The 21614-nt window shown below is 33.6% G+C and overlaps 2 protein-coding genes and 1 long non-coding RNA gene across 3 annotated transcripts; all 3 read right to left on the reverse strand.

Moving 5' to 3' along the window:
- Positions 1-889: 889 nt before the first annotated feature.
- On the reverse strand, positions 890-2166 carry LOC132901885 (uncharacterized). The gene is made up of 3 exons (XR_009656935.1): positions 2085-2166; positions 1427-1546; positions 890-961 (listed from the first exon to the last, which is right to left on the reverse strand). It is a non-coding gene; the product is annotated as an uncharacterized LOC132901885 (long non-coding RNA).
- A 10371-nt stretch (positions 2167-12537) lies between these two features.
- Positions 12538-14529, reverse strand: LOC106130158 (uncharacterized). Its single transcript, XM_013328932.2, has 5 exons — positions 14435-14529; positions 14260-14350; positions 13483-13569; positions 12858-13265; positions 12538-12758 (listed from the first exon to the last, which is right to left on the reverse strand). Exons 2-5 carry the CDS (start codon positions 14339-14341, stop codon positions 12628-12630), a joined length of 708 nt encoding a protein of 235 aa, XP_013184386.2. The 5' UTR covers positions 14342-14350; positions 14435-14529; the 3' UTR covers positions 12538-12627.
- A 929-nt stretch (positions 14530-15458) lies between these two features.
- On the reverse strand, positions 15459-18101 carry LOC106130157 (uncharacterized). The gene is made up of 4 exons (XM_013328931.2): positions 17973-18101; positions 17424-17738; positions 16198-16313; positions 15459-15506 (listed from the first exon to the last, which is right to left on the reverse strand). Exons 1-4 carry the CDS (start codon positions 17983-17985, stop codon positions 15459-15461), a joined length of 492 nt encoding a protein of 163 aa, XP_013184385.2. The 5' UTR covers positions 17986-18101.
- Positions 18102-21614: the final 3513 nt, after the last annotated feature.

The following is a 21614-nucleotide window of genomic DNA, read 5'->3' on the forward strand; positions in this document are numbered from 1 at the left end:
GTGGCATTTCAGACTTTTCAAGACTGTTTGGCTCTGTCTACCCCGCAAGCGATATATATATACGTCATTGTATGTAAATATGTATGTGTTCTTTACTCACCCAAATTTCCAATTTCGCCAGGCATTGTAGATGTTTCTCGAACATTCTTTGCAAGTTTTGGAGAATCGGACTGTACGCACACTTCACTTATTGACACTTTTCCTGCCACTGTTGCATTTGTGGATTCTGAAATTTATTTTTAAGAGATAACTTTTTCCCTAGCTTAAGAATGATGACAAGCCAAGTCTAGAAAAGATTGAAAGATAACGTTCAGTTGTATGGCTTCATATAATGGAATTGAGATTCAAATAATGATAGGTTGCTAACCCATCGCCTACAAGAGAAATACCAAGTTTATAAGCCTATCCCTTAGTCGTCTTTTACGACGTCCATGGGAAAGTATATGGAGTGGTTCCATTCCAAAGTGAAGGAAACCGGAAAGAAAACGGATTATGAAAATCAGTTTACATCAGAATTGCTCCCTAGTAGCTGGTCTAGTAGCGAAGATAAATATAGTTTGTGCTAATTGTACACTCTTGCTGTACAAAAGTCATATATACATACATACATTCATATAACCACGTGTATATCCCTTGCGAGGTAGACAGAGCCAACAGTCTCGAAAAGACTGATAGGCCGCGGTCAGTTGTTTGGCTTAATGATAGAATTGAGATTCAAATTGTGACAGTTGCTAGCGCATCGCCTCTATTCCTTTATTAAGCCTTACAGCGTAAACATGGCGTTTCATTATTTTCTAGACTATTGATACAAGTGGTATGAACGTATGAAAATCAGGAATCTGGAATATCTTTTCAAATAATGTTAAGTTTACTTTTCAAAATATGTTACCTGTGGCTATGCTACTATCCATAATATTCTTTTCAAACACAATAGGGCTTAAAGATTGGTTCACTGAATTATCTGGAAAAAAATATTCTTATTAAAAAAAAAAGATGTCAAAAACAGATAAAGCTGACATTAAAGTCCTTAGAATAAAATAATAATAATGTAATAAAATCTTTTTCTTCCTGGCTTTAAGAAGCCTAGGGTATGCCTTTGAAAATGGATCCTTGATTAGTGAATCAGGTTTTTACACGAAGCGACTCCAGTTGACCTTCGCAACCTTACTCTTATTGGATTGATAAATGTTTACACATCCAGTTGCCTGAATGTGTAGGTTTCTTCACGATGTTTTCCCTCACCGTAAGAGCATTGGTTGGTTTTAAAATTCAGTCATTGGTTGATGAACATGTTCGAGTTGGGATTCGAACCTGTGTACCTTTATGCGCATCACGCATTTAAACCCGGCATTTTACCAATTCGACCACCGACGTAACGACTAATGTAGTAAAACATTTTAATTTAAAACGTCTAAGCATTACGTACCATTTTCACTGTGTATATAGCAATTGAATGTAGTTTGCGTTTGTTGAAAGAAGTTTTTGCAGGGCTCTGAAGATTTGCTCGAAGTTTGTGTCGCCTTCTTATGCGGTAAAGACCTCAAGTCTGTAAACAAATGTCATTTGTTCATCAATGCCCAGAGCGATCGAACCTTCAATATCAATTATTTGACGGTAAAAGAATGGTGATAGGTTTAGGTGATGTGGCCCAGGTATCTGCTGAGCTGTTTGTACACACGGTTGGCCACCTCCCATATAACGATCAAGGCGCATCACATCTATACTAATATTATAAAGCTGAAGAATTTGTTTGTTTGTCTATTTGTTTGAACGCGCTTATCTCGGGAACTACTGGTTCGAATTGAAAAATTATTTTTGTGTTTAATAGACCATTTCTCGAGAAAGGCTTAAGGCTATTTATTATCACGCTGCAACTATTAGGAGCGAAGAAATAATGGAAAATGTGAAAAAAATAAACAGGGAAAATTATTCCTCCTTGAGGGCTTTAATGATGCTCAAAATAACTATTGCACGCGGACGAAGTCGCGGGCACAGCTTGTTCCATATATAAGTTATACATAATCAAATAAATGTCTTACTGAGCTTGGCTACTCCACATTTTTGCTATGCTTAGTAACACTTACTGGAACTGTGATTGAATGGGAATCTCGAAGGACCAACATTAATGTGTTTGAACGGCAGCCTCAATCTAAACGAAGATCTAGTTTTTTCTGAAACAAATTTTTAGTTGACTATTTAAAAAGTTATGAGTATTGGTAATAGGAAAAAAAAACATTCAACGTTAATAGAAAAACATTTAAAGTTAATAAAAAAACATTTAAAGTTAAATAATAAAATATTAAAAGTTAATTAAAAACATTTAATGTTAATTAAAAAAGAAAGGCCTCTATTAGGCCATCTTCGAAGTAACGTCCTTTTTGATAACAGAACGCTAAAACTGTATTGTCTATTTTCATATAAACCCTACAAAAATATAAATAAAGCTTAGAAACTCTTTTAACCGAGCAGTTGTGTAATATCACCCTTACCACGCCTGACCTAAATAACTTACAAGAATTTCTATTAATGGTAAACTATTTACAGTAGAAGGACATTTTTCGTCGAGGTAATTGAATGAGGAAGAAGATACGAGTTAAATGGCATCTAAAATAGTATTACACTAAACGTGAACATTTTATGAAATGTTTTGATGTCCATCCATCATAAATGATCCTGTTCAATCGGTTAAAGGCCTACTTATAATTCTGAAATGGACACTTCTTTATATAAATGGTTCGCTGATAAGAATCCGGTAAAGAACCGATTTTATGATCAAACATATGGAGAAATAGCTATCTATTATATGACTAAATGTACGCTACTTCTTCGATAATAAATATTGTTTATTACAACGTACTCTTGTCTTTTGTAAAGTAATTTATTAATTTATTAAATCATTATTTTGACGCGAGTGTGGTTGACGTTAGCGATGCTCAGTACTTCGTTCACTAAATATGGGGTCAACATATTAGATGTCAGATAAAGTTAAAGTCAATGAGTCGAATAAATAAGATTTGCTAGATTATTTCATTAAAGTGTTTTACCAACTATTACTCCAAGATTGGAATTTAACTTATCATTACCTTGAACCACTGAGTCTTTCAGATCAACAGAATCTTTCAGATGCAAAGAATCCTTGAGAAATCCGAAGTTAGCTGACGTTGTAATACTAGCCGACTTAAGTTGCCACAGAGCCATTCCTGTACCTAAAAAAATAAATGATTTTTAAATCTTGTCCGATTAGTTTTCCATTTTTTTTACACTAGATGGCGTGCTGCCATATTAAAACGCGCTATAGTTGTTTTTATAATGTTTATATATTGTTTAGCAATTTGTGTAAACTGCCGGCTCTGTCTATCTTACAAGGTATATTTATAAACGTGATTGTGATGTATGGAAATATTTGTTTTAGGGATGTGACATTGCAGTTAAAAAATCGATTTTTATATAATCGATTTATTTTTTAAGTATGAAAAATCGATTAACAAATAATCGATTTTTCTTAAGAAAATAATCGATTTTATTATATTGATAGATTTTTTCCTAATTTTTCAATTTATGTCAAAATAAACGCCATATACATTATATCAATAGATTGATTCATTAAAAATAAACAACAGAAACAGTAAGTTCTTATATAATCAACACAAATTAAAGTTTTTAACAATCAAGTTTGAAAAATGAAGTTTCAGCAACAAATAATGAATAAAATATCAACCGAATGTCGGTAAAATACTGTTCATCGACTAATTCCAACTAGAGAACGTTTGATTAAATTAATCATCTAAACTGTTTTAAGAGCACAGAAAGAATGCACAGATGGCGTTAATGTAATATTATGGAGCTATGATAGTATTCTTTGGCAGTTCGCGTTCCGGGCTCCAAGCCAGAAGACAAAAACGTAATGTCGGAGTGCATTTATTGTATGATTATAAAAATCGATTTTTAATCGATTATTAATTTAAAAAAAATCACATATAAAAATCGATTTTTACTTTTATAAAATCGATTTTTAATCGATTTTTTCCATAATCGATTTTTTTTTCACATTCCTAATTTGTTTTGAAGTTATTAAAAATTAAACTAAATTAATTGTCTCAATTCTAAAATTTATTGCGTATTGTTACGGCAAATAGAAGAGACAAACATGACATTATGGTAAGGCACCTTATAAGTATGATTTAACCACATAAATACTCTTTCACTGAAATAAAATAACAACAAACAAAAGTATAGGAGAAGAAATTTAGAAAATAAGTTTTTATGATGAAAATAAAAGTACGTGAATATGTATGAATTTTGTTTCCTTATATTAATTTGTTAGTTACAATGCAAATGCTGCTCAGTCATTTAAAGAAGTCAAATCTCGTAAATCGCTAGAAATAAATAAGTAAGAGCTAGTTCACTTCTGTACATTTTTTAACTTACGAAACACACAGATGGTGAGAGATTCAAAGATATTTATGATTATAATACATACATAAATAGGTATAAACATAAAATCACGCCTCTTTCCTGGAGGGGTAGGCAGAGACTACCTCTTTCCACTTGCCACGATCTCTGCATACTTCCTTCGCTTCATCCACATTCATATAATATATATTACAATATATATTACATACATACATATGGTCACGTCTATGTCCCTTGCGGGGTAGACAGAGCCAACAGTCTTGAAAAGACTGTTGCTTACATTGTAACATGACAATTAAGTATGTCAATTCTATAAATAACATTCAATGGAAACAAAAGCGGTATGCAACGAATCTCGTCCGTCGTATATCTAGAAAATCCAAAACGGTCATTTATTACCACTAATGGTCTTTCTCTGATTAAAACTGGGTGACTAATGCTGTAGTTGTTTAGAAAAAGTATCAAAAAAGAAAAAAACAACATAAGTCACGGTTCGGAAAGCGTTTGGTCGTTTCGAGTGATGTATTCTTACAACTTTTTGGTCGATGTTGGAATTCTACGCTTATTTATGGATTTGGTTGTCGTTAGCTGTGTATTTTCAACCACACTTCTGTCACTAACAACAGAAAATCTAGTTCGAAAAGTCTGCTAGATTTAATTATGAAAAATAAAGAATATTGGTACGAGTTGCGAGGTTGTTTTGTTCAAAAAAGATTACATAATTATAAGTAAGATTAAAATTAACTTTTGCTCACCATGTCTTCAACAAAGAGACTAGTTTTATAAATCTCATATATAAAATTCTCGTGTCACAATGTACGTTCCCGTACTCCTCCGAAACGGCTTGACCACAAGATTTGTCAACACAACGTTTGTCGGGACAGCTAAGGAGTGGGGTATTAATAAATACTCATTACGAAATTAAATAAACTTACCAATTTCCCGAAACACGACAACGTTTGTTTGCACGTCGACATCTTCCCAGAGAACGGACCGTTGCAGATTGTGAATCATTCGGACTGCAAAAATTAGAAGTTATAATTATTTACTTACTATTTGATTGGTTAAAATTATCATTACTCAGGTAATTTACAGGCTGTTTTTCTGCTTTTATTTTATAAATACTCTCAATAGTTTAATTAACTATTAATTTGTTTGATAACTACTGCAATCGACATCTGAACTCATGTTGTATGTGTGAAAATATTTTGTAACACAGCCCATTCAACCATTTTTATCTGACGAAGAAAATAGATATAGCTTGGCATAATTATAGCGTGTCCGAACGAGGAAATCAAGGTTTAAAGGTAAGGTAAATTCATACATATATTCACGTCCATATCCCTTGCGGGGTAAACAGAGCCATCAGTCTTGCAAAGACTGACAGGCCACGTTCAGCTTTAAGATAGAATTGAGATTCAAATATTGACAGAATAAAAAAGAATTCCAAGTTTGTAAGCCTATCCCTTAGTCGCCTTTTACGACATCCATGGGAAAGAGATGGAGTGGTCCTATTATATTTTGTATTGGTGCCGGGAACCACACGGCACAAGGTAAAGGTAAGGTAAAGAAGCATAAAACACTTAAAAGGCTGTGAGGAACTTACACTTCCTAAACTTGAATGGCGATCTTGCCCAGGAGTGCCACTTGGCCTTCATCTTCCACACGTGGATCCAGCGGCGCTGGTGCGAGTGTTTAGAACGTGACCACCGCTCTCGGAGACTCCTGATCTGCCGGCTCACTGTAACAATCAACTATAATATTATTTACATACATTTAATTAAGTGCCGTGTGGTTCCCGGCACCAATACAAAAAAGAATAGGACCACTCCATCTCTTTCCCATGGGTGTCGTAAAAGGTGACTAAGGGATAGGCTTACAAACTTGAGATTCTTTTTTTAGGCGATATGCTAGCAACTTGTCACTATTCGAATCTCAATTCTATCTTAAAGCCAAATAGCTGAACGTGGCCTATCAGTCCGCTCAGGACTGTTGGCTCTGTCTACCCCGCAAGGGATATAGACGTGATTATATGTATGTATGTATGTATGTATTTAATTAAGTCTATATCCCTTGACGGGTAGACAGAGTTAACAGTCTTAAAAAGACTGATAGGCCACGTTCAGCTGTTTGGCTTGATGATAGAATTGAGATTCAAATAGTAACAGGTTGCTAGACTGTCGCCTAAAAGAAGCCCAAGTTTACAAGCCTATCTCTTAGTCGCCTTTTGTGACATCCATGGGAAAGAAATGGAGTGGTATTTTCTTTTTTCTAATGGTGCCGGGAACCACACGGCAATAATAATATTATTACGAGTATCATCTTTTGTGGCACAATCATATGATCCGTTACTATCATCTAAAGGATCATTGCAAAAAACACTTCTTAAGTCAGTTTTTAGCGATAAGTCTGGAATTGTAATAATATCTATTTTTTTTTTATTGCGGCTGCGTTTTTTCTTGTATATTCCTTATTGTTTATCTATAAATACATTATTAATTTCTACTAGGTATGAATGTTAATCATTAAAAGTTGAACAAAAAAAAATCACTTAGTTCAGGTTAAATTTATATGAAGAGGAAAAGAGTGATGTGAATTGAATAAATACTCACAATTGTATTTTTTACTTGGTGGCAACTTTCCAGTAGGCCTGCCTTGTCCACTTTCACATGCTTGTTTGTCGTTCATAAAGTTACATCGTAAATTGTTTGTATTATTGGATTGTCCTAAAATAAAAATAACTGTTTACAAAAATATAAATATGACTTTTAAAGCCGTTGCTACCATTTTTTCTTAGTGTTTAGTTCTAATGAAGGTATTGTGGAATACTATTAACAACTTACTTAGTTTTACATTCATTCATGTTTTTTAATGTAGACAATGTGCGTTCGTCCACAATTTACATTTTAGAGATCTATATTTGTATATTGACGTCCGATGAAAATGCTGCAGTGTAGTTTGTTCCGCCGCTTCTTCTACACATGCGATTTGAAAGCGGTAGTAGTTATAATTAGATTTAAGTTATGTGACGTCAATAAGTGATACCTTGTATCCAATTTTGAAAATAAATCTAGTCTATTCTATTCTATTCAACAGAAATTTTCCGTCTATCTTCACAAGACTCTAACTTCAATCTCATAAGTTCATTTCATCAACATATATATATAAAATCACGTCTCTTTGATACTACATCTTTCCACTTGTAAAAAGTCGTCAATGTATCAACGTACAAACTTACCAGAATCTTTTGTAGTTTCATCACTGAATCCATCTTGATTTTCTCTAAAAGACCACGGCAAAGTCTTCTGGTGAGCGCAAGTCGTGCACTTGGTCATGTAAGTCTGGGAGTGGCAGGTGTGGGGACACCACGCGTCCAAAATGGCGTACTCGTCTGGGTGCTCCATGGTGAACTGGCTGGAAATGTTCCCGCGGATTTCCAGGTCCGCAGTCAGAGTGCTGTTTGTGATAGACTCGCAATCTAGAAATTTGTTCCTTTTTCAAAAAAATCTGTCGATAATTTTGATGCTGGAGATATGCCATGCTTTACGTTTTGTTTGGTTTTCCTTTGCACTTAGCATGAAATTATTGTTATGATTACTAATAAATAAATATATACGCGACAAATTACACTGATTGAGTTAGCCTCGAAGTTCGAAACTTGTGTTACTATACTTGTATACTAACTCAACGATACTATATTTTATAATAAATACTTATATAAACAAACATCCAAGACCCAAGCCAATCAGAAAAAGTTATTTTCTCATCATGCCCTGGCCGGAATTCAAACCCGGGACCTCCGGTGTCACAGACAAGCGTACTACCGCTGAACCACAGAGGCCGTCTAGAATTACTAATGCCCAAATGAACTGTTATAACTTATTCGTATTGTCATAATGTAAAAATAAAAAAGAAAAAGAAATACCCACCTGGAATATTTTTATCTTCATGATGATATTAATGATTTTGTTTAGATCACCTACTTTACAAGACTCCACTCAATACCACACATATTTGTTAGATAAACGAGAATTGAATACTTACATTCGAAGTTGGTGGTCCTTTGGAGTACTTCTGATGGGCAGACTGTATAAGATGGTACTGGTATTCTCTCGCCCATACACATTGTAACATGCGACGGATATTGAAAATCTTTATGAACACCTAAAATTGTCTATTTGTTAATCATCTTTTTTTAAATACTTTATTGTTGATAGTAGGTATATTTTTTTTAAGCGTAAGCAATAAGTTGCAAGCAAGCAATGATAACTTAATTACATAGAAAGAATTTTCATGAAAATGTTACATGAGCTAATAATAGCCTTCTTCTAAATGTTAAATGTCTAGTTTTTGAGTCTCATACATAATAGTGAAGAATATATAGTGAAGAGATCCCTTCATGGGATAAGTCCGCCATTGCAAGTGATTTGTTTCTTTTATAACTATGTAATATTTTCTTGTAACTGTATAAATTTCTATGCAATAAAGATATTACAAACAAACAAACAAACAATGGTTACGTGAAACATACCATCACCTGTATGGTGCTTGAATCCTTGACTTTCTAAAGCTAGATAGGTTGCATTTTTTGTTTGATACCGATGAGGGTTTTCAGCTTTTGTTAAATTCTTCTCATTGTTCATTGGTAAATCTGAAATTATAAATACATACATTTTAATATTTATTTCTGTTTCACTTTCTCACTTATGTGTTCATGAATTTAGAATGTACCTGTCAGAATTCTTATCAGGCCCTCTTTGTGAGCCATATCTTTCGGATTAGCTCTCGGTTCGTGCGTTGGACATACGTCTTCTTTGAAACGGTCTATTTCAACGTTGTCAAAGTTTTTGCTGCTTTCGGTCAAATTGCAATAACGACAAGTGCTCGATGTCACTGAAAAACAGATTTTATATTCACGCATCACATTTGAATTGGGAGGAATCTTTTACAAATTCACAAATATCTGACTCGATTTAGCTGTTATTCCAGAATATTCTTTTTGTAAGTTGCATTCGTTTAACCAGTATAGATTTAAAAGAATAAGTAGGTGTTATGTGATTTGAAATAATTGTGTGAAATTCTTTAATTATTGTTCAGCGATCTATCGTGAACCTTCTTCCTCCTTCTCAGAACATATGGCATATAGAAACATAGCAAATGTTGCCAAAAGCGACCACAATTTTTAAATATTTCCTTTTACAGTATACACACCGGGAGGTCTGCTCATCGGTATCTTGAACTCATCATTCAACCATTTGCTGACAGTTTCATTGACAGCCTTGATCTTATTGGCTGCCACAATGATGGAGTCATACACAGCAGTTACTTTCTCGCCTTTTGGTATCCTCGCCAAATGAGCTTCAGGATCTGATTTAAGGCAGAAGAAAAAAGTTGTTGATTCAAATTCGAAGACACAAACATACATATAATTACGTTCTTATCCCTCGCGGGGTAATCAGACCCAACAATCTTGAAAAGACTGATAAGACACGATCGGCTGTTTGGTGATAGAATAGAGATTCATATAGATAAAGGTTGCTAGCCCACCGCCCAAGCAGAAACCCAAGTTTTAAAGCCTATCTCCACGACATCCAATAGAAAGAGATAGAGTGGTCTTTTGCTTTTTTCTATTTGTGTTGGGAACCACGTAGCTTTGAATTTTGAAGATGTGAGTAAGAATTAAATGGAATACTCAATATACGCATAAACAAAGGATTTTGGCATTATTATTATTTTTTCATGCATGTTTATTGTTTATAGGCTTACCGTTGTCAATTGCTTTACCACTAGTGCCATCAGTGTCAGCAGAAAAGGCTGTGCTTCGACTTCTTTGAAAGGAGAGTTCAGATTTTGCTACATCACCTATAAGGATCAAAACAATGTTTCACGTTATTTTAAGGACCAAAAGTAAATCTTTTAATTAGTAAAAATATAACTGAATAAGAACTTCTATACTTAGATGCATTTGTCTTCACTGATCCCACTCATATCACCATAGCAAAGAAGTTATTTGATACTTACCCATGCAATATATTACTTGACTGCTCAAAAGATTATTTTGTAATGTTTTGAGTTAAGATTTAGCATACAAATATATGATACAAAAGCTGAATCGAGAGAGACCTTATCTCAATGAACATTCCGAAATTCAACGCAATAAAACCACTGCAACAGCTATTAAATAAAAATTATGAAGTCAATACTATAGAGTATCTTGCTGATGGTAGGATCATTTAGATTTTCATCGGCCTTCTTCAGAGTACTTGTTGGAGATTTTTCTACTGCAGGACTCTCTTCAATGCTTAAATCTGTAGAACAAGATAGAATAAAACGATATAATAAACATTCACTTATACGTCCAACTTTGACTGGCCTGGCGTTCCACCACTTTTCTTCGATAGTCATATTCTAAATATATTCTTATTTGCATAGAGAGAGAAATTGAAACTCATATAATCTAAAATAGTGAAATAATTTCCTGTTTTTTAAAAATTAGAGAATAGGGCACTTCATCTCGTTCCCATGTATGTCGTAAAAGTCGACTAAAGCTTTTAAACTTGGGATTCTTCTTTTAGACGATGGGCTGTCCTATTTGAATCTCAATTCCATCATAAAACCAAACAGCTGAACGTGGCCTATCAGTCTTTTCAAGACTGTTGGCTCTGTCTACCCCGCAAGGGATATAGACGTGATATGTATGCATGTATGTACGTAATATTATGCTCAATCAAAAGAGAGGTAATAAATCACCTTGAGTTGAATTTAAAGGTTCAGAATGCAGATCTATAGTTGCAAGTTTTTCTTGATGACCTTCTGACTTAGTGTCACTTATGATTGTTCTGGTTCCAAATTTACGTAATGGTATATGACTTGGCTTTGATTTATCTCCATACTTTCTGTAGCCTAAAAGGAAGAAAAAATGATGCATGTATGTATGTATGTCATGTAGCGTTCTACTAAGCGAGCTAACAAATTACACTTTTATCTTCACATACGAAATCACTTTTGATACATAAATGAATAAAAACTTAGGAATAAAGCTCCAGCCAAAATGAAGTTGAAAAGAGAAAAATATAAGAAAGAATAAATTTTCTGAGGTTTGATAGCAATAATTCAAATATTATTGTAAGTATGTTTCTCATCATGGCATTTTTATTGCAAAGAGAGAATATTGATACAGTGCGGCAGATTTAACGCCGTATTATGTTTAAATAAATCTTAAGTACTTATAGAAGTTTCTCTTGGACGATAAGATTTTGTAGATTCGGTTTGTTTGCTTGTACCAATTCCACTGTCACCTAAAAACATTTAGACGATTAGATTTTCATATGTACGTCAATATACCATTTTAATCATTTCACGGGTACAAAATGCGCATATTGTTTCATGTCAAGCAAAGAAAGTTTAATTAATATTCATAAATTGTTTTAGCATCGTTTGGTTATGTTTTGTTAAACAGCTGTATAGTAAAAGTGTATTTTTTCTCACCAGAATATTTACGAGGCAGACTCGATCTACCAGTTCGGTAAAACGTAGATATTGGTATACGCGTTGTCTTGAATGAGTTCATACTTATCACTTTATCTTCAGCAATGGTGTTTGTTTCCGCTGAATTTAAATCTCCATAAATAACGTTGATAATCCAAAGAGTGAGTAAGAGAGAGAGAGATAAAAAATATGTATTAGTCTTTATAGAAGAATATTAAAATTTAACAATAGCTTTTTTCATGAATCTGATCTTATTAACTAATTAAAGACTTCCAAAGGAAAGAATGAAAAGTTTTTGCCATCAAATAAAAATTAAGCAAACCCTTACTTACCACCGACACTCACAAAACTATTTTTCTGACTAACACACAATGCTGGTATGATGTCTAGGGACTCCATCTCGTAGAGGTAGGAACGTCCCTCTAGAAAATGTCCAAAAATATTTAACAAAGTAACCGATCAATTATGGATCTTTCATTTTAAATAAACGAATATCTTACTTCATCAAACCAACGACTTCAAAATTCTTTAATACATGGTCAACACAAACCATACATTTTTCGGTAATTTATGGAAACACACAGATAAATTTAGAATTTTAATAAAACATTTCGCCTTTAGCTGATTGGCAAATTTATATCAAAATGTATGTAAAATTCTAATGTCAAGTGTATTCTGCCCGCTTCCTGTCACTGTCTAGCTTTTGGTTGTTATTTGATAGAGGTTTTATTCTTTAGCAACTTCTACTGCAGCTGCCGATGCTTGTGCCATCATTGCTTGTCTTTCTGCATTTATTTCTTCTAATTTCTTCAACAGGTCTTCTTGTACACTGTCTACAATTTCTTTAAGGTTTTTTGCTGAAATTAAAATTTATTTATAAAAATATCTTTTCTACAGCAATTATGTAAAGTAAAAAAATAAATCTACTTAGATAAGAATGATATGTGCTACACTACCTGTTTTCTGATTAAATTCTTCAGCTATGAGAGAAATTTTCCTTAGGGTTCCCACGTGTTTTGTCAATTCTGCAGCCACATCATGATCAGTACCGGTATTTACAGCTACATCTTCCATTTGTATATTCCTTCTTCTTCTCTCAATAGCTTGTTTTATAACATCACTACTAACTAATGGCATTTTCGGCATTTTGAAAGCACCTTTTACAGAAACCTCTACGTCTTCTTGTTCATTTTCTTCACATTTAGATATTTCTGGTGCGGGAATATCTAGTAACGTATTTGGTAATAATTCTGGTGCAAATGTTTGTAATACTTCGATTTTAACAGGTGACTCTTTCTTTTCGATTGACGGTCTCCTTGAAAATTTGATTGGTAGGGCATTTGTGATGCTTTCTATTATAGTTTCTGTAAATTTAGTTAACGTAAAAAATCTGTTACAAGTGAAAAAAAAATAAAAAGTTCAAAATATTTTAGAGTTCAAAGAAAATAAATAATAAGTTAATTTATAGAAGTACTAATAAGATAAGAAAAAATGAAGTATATTTACATTTTAAACATAAGTTTTATCAATTACGATCACTATTTCTTTAATACAATATACAAAAGGAATTTAATTACTTACGAACGATACCCTTTGTTTCCTCTTCTTCTTTCTTCTTGTGCGCTAATTTTCGTGACAATTCTGATAAAAACATGGAGCAAGTGGGTCCTGCAGATAATATATTTCATCATTTACATATACACATCATAATACGAAGTATTCACAGAAAACATTTGTTTACTTTTTCCTATCATGCTATCTATAATACTGTGGCGACATATATACGCCACAAGTCACAAAAATAAAGTCACGCAACGCTATCAGTCAAAAATAGCAAAAAACTTAATTCGCGCAAGAAAAGATTTCACGGATTGGAGCATATATACAACCTCCGACACAACATATCGGAGCTGCGGTTCCCCAGGCATAACACCTAGCCTGGCGGAAGATCTTCCCTTTTGTGGCGGTCGAGCCGAATCATCGCTCCCGCTACAATACGAGTAGGTACTTATAATACTTATAATGACGGGCTTTTGCCCCTATGAGAATTATGTTGTCCTAAATCAGCTTACATTATTATGACTATGTTTAGACATTTCAGGCATAACTGTTCAGTGATTTCAGCGGAGTATTTAGATGAGGTAATCTTTCTCTTTTACATATACAAAGTTATATTACCTATACATTGTTATATTCAGGGAAATGAAATGTATTAGTATTAGCAATAAATAATGGGACCAATTGAGTGAAAACAAGATTTAGGTATCCGGTTATCCTTTGCCTATGTAAGGTATTGCCTATGTTAAATGTGTTTACTAGAAATAAAATCCATTCATGAAAATAATAAATTAAACCAACCATCGCTTTTACGTTTCTTAGGTGTTTTAGGTTTTGGAGCCTGTTTTTTATTTTTTGCTTTATAACGAACTGGTTTTTCCATAGCTGCGAACTGAAATTGAAAAATATAATCTAAAGGTTATTAAAATTACTTTCTCATCAACCGACTTTATTTAGCGTACGTAATGATACTAACATTTTAAAGAGTCTTTAGGAAGTCCCAAAAGGGACCTCCAATTAATATAAAATTTCAAAATTTTATCAAAATACACCAGTTAATTTTACAACAAATAAATATTGAGACATGTGTGTGACATTTGATTCATTGCCATCAAAATGATAATGATTTAATGATGCATAGATCATTTGGCATTTGGCTTATGCCATCGTCGTGAATAATTTGGCAATAATAATAATACTTTGGCTTTCAGTAAAAAAAAAAACCTTTTTCTTTTCCGACAAAAAACATTCAACAGACTGAGACATGAGATTTAAACATATGTACTTACAAGTTTGTGAGCAAGACAGGCATCGCCATTATTCGCGAGGGTTTTCGTCCCGGATTCACCCACACCAAGGGATTCCATACGAAGGTTAAGGAGTTAAGATTCTTGATTTCTAGGTGAACAGAGTACTAAGAATAAAGGATCGGAATTTGATGGGGCTTGGGGAAACTAGACATGGGCCAGAGGCTTTGGTATTAATTTTAATTAAGTTACCTTTATTCTTTATTCGAAATTTATTTCATTATCAAAATAGCAGATCTTCAATACATACATATAATCACGTCTAAATCCATTGCGGAGTAGACAGACCGAATAGTCTTGAAAAGACTGATAGGCCACGTTCAGCTATTTAGCTAAATGATAGAGTTGAGATTCAAATAGTGACAGGTAGCAAGCCCATCGCCTAAAAGAAGAATCCCAAGTTGATAAGCCTATCCCTCAGTCATCTTTTACAACATCCATGAGAACGAGATAAGAGTGGTCCTATTCTTTTTTTTACTGGTGCCGGGAACCACACGGCATAGATTCAGACGCTCAATAGTGGTCAAATTCTAAAGTATAATCATGTTCAGCTTCAAAGACTTTTACAATTAGTATGATATTGAGTGTTTTCAGAAAAAGAAAACTAAAGATTAGTAATTGAAAAGGTGCTTTATTTATTTAAGTCATAATCCATTGTTAGGTCTCGATAAATTTCACAGCAAAGAACTACGTCTAAAGGCGATAATTGCGTGCGTTTTTTCGCCTTTTTATCCAAGTCATCTGAAAATAAAAAATATACTGTCAAATCGTAAAGTGCCACGCCATTTAAAGTCGTATTAAGATATAAAAAAATAAAATTTATTAAAAAAATAACATACAATTATTATCAGATTTTATTCAGGGCGTGGTAAGTGTTTCTGAAAAAAAAAGTATACAATGTTAAAATTAACAGTGCTGACCTGCCACGTATATATTACCCTATGCTGTCTCTAAAGAATTTTGATGCCTAGATCAGATCAGATCTCTAAAAGTCTGAGTGTTACTCTTGAACCCATCTCGACGAAATTTTGGATTGGATGGATATAATTAGTTATCAGATCAGACAGGCTAATGTCTCTGGAAATTACCACGAGAGCGACATCTCGGACAACCATCGACGCTCTCATATAATATACTTACAAAGTATAGTATCGTTGAGTTAGTATCCCGTAACACAAGTGTCAAACTTACTTTGTTTTTAGCTCAATCTGTGTCACTTGTCCCGTATATATTTAGATTTAAGAGATCTATAATTGTAAATTGACGACCAGTGAAAATGCTGAAGTGTTGTTTGTTCCGCCGGTTCTTCTACACATGCGATTTTGAAGCGGTAGTAGTTGTAATTAGATTTAAGTGATGCGACGTCAATAAGTGAGAACCTTGTATCCAATTTTGAAAATTCAAAATCTATTCAATTCTAATGCAGCTTTACCGAAAGTGCGCTGGAGGGCTGGGTGGCGGGAGCTGAAGCCGGCAAAGCATCTGTAATCTTGGGAGCATGCGCTGAATGGGACTGGCCAAGCGTGAGCGCTGCGTTCGGTTGGGTGTCTGAAATCATACATTTGGTTCACAACGCAAACGTTCAATAAAATTCAAATAAATAAAACTTTTTCCAATAAGAAAAATGTGGTCAGTGATCTCTTTCCAACAAGACAATTTTAAATTTTTAGTTTAAAGAATTTTTATATCACACATTTGTACGCTTGAGACTTAGAGATTACAATAATGTTTCATTTGAATACATTTAGCACTCAAATTTAGCAAATAAATTCGGTTCCCTGTGAGCTTGTCTGTGAAATCGGAGATCTCGGGTTCGAATCCCGGCCAGGACATGATGAGGAACGAACTTTCTCTGATTCTCCAGGTCTTGCATGTTTATCTTTATAAGAATTTATTATAAAAATATAAACTTGTTGATTTTGTATTTCGTAACACAAGCTTCGAACTTACTTCAAGGCTAACTCAATCTGTGTAATCTGTCCCGTATATTTATTATAATTCTGGAGATAATGCAATCGGGAATTCAGAAGATATTATCCTTGACTTATGTTATCTCCTCAGTGCCTAACAAGATTACATCCCACCGAGTTCCCTGAGGCAGATATTTTCTAAAAATACAACGGATCCATATTTTCAAGTGATTGAATATCTATATCTCCACAAATGTTGGCAATATTTCTTTATAACGAGATCTGTTTTTCAGTTCATTGATTCTTTTTATGCGAATGTGAGACAAGTAGGTGTATTTTTGGGAGATATTTTATTCTGCTGCCTGATAAATGAATGCCAAAAAGATTTCGTTGAAATTTTATTTGGGTTGTACGAATAAGAATCAATAGTAGATCTATATCCAATAGAACCAACATTCAAACATAATTTAAGGTATCTATCTAGATACGGACCTTTTATTAATGTATGTTATTTTTTATTATTTCATTTTATTTTGAAAGCTAGTCTTAGCCAGCTAACTACTCGTAGTTCTAATTCTAAACTATGCGTAGCATGAGTTGTCACTTCTATGCTGAGTTATTCGTACGAGTGAGTACTCTCTTAGAGAACGCAGGACATGTATTTTCTTTCACTAATTGCAATATTTTTGGGAAAGTTCTCATTACAATTTCAATCAACGGCGAAAAATAAGACCATGATCGTGATTACCTTGTAGTCCATGAAAACTCTCATGAGCATCATAAAACTGTTCTTTGGCTACAGCATCAGCCACAGCTGGCGGAATTGAGCTATCAGAAGCACTGCTTGAAGACCCACTTGTAGTACTTCTGTTACTTGGTAATTTATTCTTTTTCTTCTTCTTTTTTCTCTTATCAGCTTCCAATTCTGGATTGATTGGCTCATCTTTTTGGAGATCGTGTAATTCTAGAATTAATTGTTTGCGACCGGCTTCGAACACTTGGTGACTAGATGATGATGTGGTGTCTTCAGAGTCTGTTAGATCTAGAAGATCTTCTATCGTATCTACAATAAGCAGTATACTTTTAATAAATATTCGTTTTGATGAAATTATTAAGATAAACGTTCTTAATTGGAAATAGATGAGAAAAATATTGGGTTTTTTGGAAAATTTTAATTTTACCTATTTTCTAATTACCTTTGTGCATTTGATCCTCTCAATCTCTTAGATTTGCGAGTTATCAATTGCATCCTACGCCACTTATTTCGTTTCAGGTTTACAATTATCAAACTACATACCTTTGTCATCCATTGTGATTTTTTATATCAAGTTGCTGTGAATTATTGAAACACCTGTTAAAATAGTGTCAGCGCTCACGTCTTCATTATTCTGTTTCTTTCAAGGAATTTTTAGGATATTTTTATCATTTTCTGGGTATATTGACTATTGACATTTGTTTGATGGACAATTTTAAATGTCTGTCATTTTGTCATTGTATAACTGTTTGATTTTAGAATATGTGTTAAAATAAAAAATTTGACCTGGACCTAGTTTCAAATTAAAACTCTTTGTGGCGGCGTCGTAATACGTTACAAAAATAGAAGATACATGAATCGCTGAAGCGAAGTTTCTAAGGATTGGTGCGATACAACCTTCGGCTCATCATCGTTGAAGCAGTGGTTCCACAGGTTGGTGGAATATCTTCTCAATTCTTAATTCGAGCGCAAAAAATATAGTCTCTGCTGTATGTTTATTCGCACGGGTAGCTTTTGTACATAAATACTTTCCTCTTAAATCACTCTATATATTAAAAACTGCATCAAAATACGTTGTGTAGTTTTAAAGATCTAAGTATACATACATAAATATATACATAGGGACAGACGCGGGAAGCGACTTTGTTTATACTATGTAGTGATGATGTGTTGTGTATGGTACATTGGTAAGTCGTAATTGTCGTTCAGCTGATTAATTTTGTGATAAGTTATAAGGCTTTCGTCTTTATGATATGAAAGAAGTATTTATGCAATTTCAAATCCAAGCGAGTCAACAAATCCACTGTAGTTGTAACGGTCGTTGACTTCTAGATAAAAGCGGAAATAATGTGAACAGCCTGTATCAGCAACTAGCTATAAGAGTTTGAGGTCACTTTTTACGGACGCCATAAAAATTGGACGATGTACTAGCCACGTTACACATTTTATGGAGCGATTGACACTGACCTTTTATTTTTTCGGCAGCTTGTAAGTAAGTTCTTGTTCCTTTAATAGAATATCAGTGAGTAGAAAAAAATATAAAGTGGTGAATTCTATACCACGCGAGATGTTTCTCTTAAAAGCAAATACAAAGAAAAGAATAATCTTACGAAAAGAAATTTCTGTTTTTATATAAATATGTGCACTTTAGGATTATAGCACACTTACGATATAAGTAGTAATAACTGCTGGTTAATATTCTTTCAGTTCATGTTTTAGAGTGCTATCACGTCTATAAATTCTGCGTATTTTTGTCTATACCAATACTTTTCTATTTTGTCAGTAAAAGTGTACGACATTAAACGTGTTCGTATAAAAATCACATTTTTCAGGCAGGTGCTATAAAAATTTTTCAGTTTTACAACTGTTAGTATCCCCGCCACACAGAGGGCGCTGACAACCCATAGGTACTAACTTGAGAGACTAACAATCCGAAAAGTGTTATTAGCTGCACTTTCTATTCAAATCCAACTAGTTCTGTAGGGTGGATATAGTTTCGAATCAGATGGGATCCTAAAAACTTTGATATTGAACTACATTAAAACGTTAGGAACGTTTTAATGTAGACAATGTGCATTCGTCCACGATTTAGATCTATATTTTTTAAAATTTACGTCCGGTAAAACTTGTGTAGTATAGTTTGTTCCGCCGCTTCTTCAATAGTATATGCGCTTTGTAAGCGGTAGTAGATAATAATTAGATTTTAGTTACATATGTGACGTCAATAAGTGCTAACTTGTATACAATTATGAAAAAAATCTATTCCATTGTAACATATTTTTTTAAATCATTTTCATAATTTCGTTTATAGTAATAAGGCATTTCAACAATGCTAAAGAGAGAAGATAACTTTGTGTGTAGAATTTTTATTATTATCTTTTAAATTTCATCAAAATCAAACCACCGGTTCGGTTCAGTAATTGCATTACGCACATACATACATACATACAAAAAACGTGTCTTCGCCCCAAATTTATTTGATGACGTTATATTTTTATCAGGTATTTACTATTTTTTCGTCTTAATAATCATAATGCGTAGTCACCCGGGTGTCCCTTGTCTCACACCATGTAGACAGTTTTTACAAGCATCGTAACCTTGAAATATTTTTGTATAGCTATCTAACAGTCGGCAGTTCCTTTGGGGACAAAAGTGTGTCTTAAATTTGATAAGAGTCGCTTCTACCTTTTAGTCTTATCGTTACAATTTATGAAATAAAATATTTTAATTTTCGGCATCTACTGTTGATAAAGGTAACAATTTTTATAATATTTTTATGATTAAAATATGGTGCCGCGTGGTTCCCGACACCAATACAAAAATAAAAGGACTACTTTGTCTCTTTCCCATGGATTACGTAAAAGGCGACTAAGGGATATGCTTGTAAACTTGCGATTCTTTTTTTAGGCGATAGGCTAGCTACCTGTCATTATTTGAATATCAATTCTATCATTAAGCCAAACAGCTGAACGTGACCTGTCAGCCTTTTCAAGACTGCCGGCTCTGTCTACCCCGCAAGGGACATAAATAATTATATGTATGTATGTATGATTAAAATGAATTTTGTTGTATTTACCGTATTTCAGATGAGAGATAGTCAGATATATTTTTCTTTTTATCAACGACAGGTACTTAATGATTGATTCTTACTTATTTTATTGTCTAAAACCGAACGATAACCTGTGTCTGACATTTGTATTAGACCGCCGTTACAATAAGGTGACAAGCAATTTACTAATATCGAGAACAGTCGACCGGTATGATTTATACGATTTCTACTAGAGTTGGCGAACTATCGATAGTTTCACTATCGATAATTGGCTTTAGAAATTATGTACAAGTTTGGTACAAAAACACCAAAAACTACAAAACTATCGATAGTATTTATCGAAAGTATTCAAGTTTGTTACTTATTACCACGCGGTATCTTTTGGACTAATCTTGAAATTTCGCGTATATGTAATTAAGAGTCTAAAAATGACATACTTTTGGTCCCGGAAAAAGTTCGCTTTATTCACTGCAATATAGTATATAATAGTTTTTTTTATTACCCAGACTAATGACAGAATTGTTATAATTTAGGTAAGTACTTATACTGAAAATTATGTAAGTACATACATACATAAAATCACGCCTCTTTTCCGGAAGGGTAGGCAGAGACTACATCATTCCACTTGCCACGATCTTTGTATACTTCCTTCGCTGCATAATTCTCTTAATGCAAGCTCGGCGGCTTCGGGTACTCTTGACCTGATCCTTTGCCAGGACGTCCTTATGTAATTATGTAAGTATATTATAAAAATATTATTATTATTTAGACAAAGTTGCTGACCTCGACCAAATATAGATTAAATGAGACCTTGTCACCATCACTTATTTCATAATCACTTCTCTCTCATCCATTGCAAAGAGTTTCAAAATGGTTTCCAACCATCTGTACCCCAGAGCAAAGAAGTACACTAAACGCTGGAACCTGTTTCCATGCTCTGTGTCCAGTTACATCCGGAATTGGAATTTCTCTGATTTTCCGCGAAAGTGATTACTAAGGGTCCATGAATTAGGTCAATGCAGCTTCGTAAAAAAGGACGAGGGAAAAATACCTATTGTTGATTAAATACTTTCGATTGTGCCTTTTATCCGATTGCAAAGGAAGGGTTATGTTTTTTTTATAAAATGTTTTTATTT

The sequence above is a fragment of the Amyelois transitella genome, chromosome 7, assembly GCF_032362555.1.
Source record: "Amyelois transitella isolate CPQ chromosome 7, ilAmyTran1.1, whole genome shotgun sequence".
Taxonomy (NCBI): domain Eukaryota; kingdom Metazoa; phylum Arthropoda; class Insecta; order Lepidoptera; family Pyralidae; genus Amyelois; species Amyelois transitella.

Bases quoted from the DNA above. Each gene is read 5' to 3' on its own strand.
- LOC106130158 (XM_013328932.2), bottom strand. From the start codon at position 14,341: ATGGAAAAACCAGTTCGTTATAAAGCAAAAAATAAAAAACAGGCTCCA. The intron at 13,570-14,259 runs GTTGGTTTAATT...TATTATCTGCAG, and splicing joins TAAGAAACGTAAAAGCGATG to GACCCACTTGCTCCATGTTT. The intron at 12,759-12,857 runs GTAGTGTAGCAC...TTTTAATTTCAG, and splicing joins AGAATTTAATCAGAAAACAG to CAAAAAACCTTAAAGAAATT.
- LOC106130157 (XM_013328931.2), bottom strand. The intron at 16,314-17,423 runs GTAATCACGATC...GTATGATTTCAG, and splicing joins GAGTTTTCATGGACTACAAG to ACACCCAACCGAACGCAGCG. The intron at 15,507-16,197 runs GTAAAGCTGCAT...TTTTATTTTCAG, and splicing joins AGCCCTCCAGCGCACTTTCG to ATGACTTGGATAAAAAGGCG.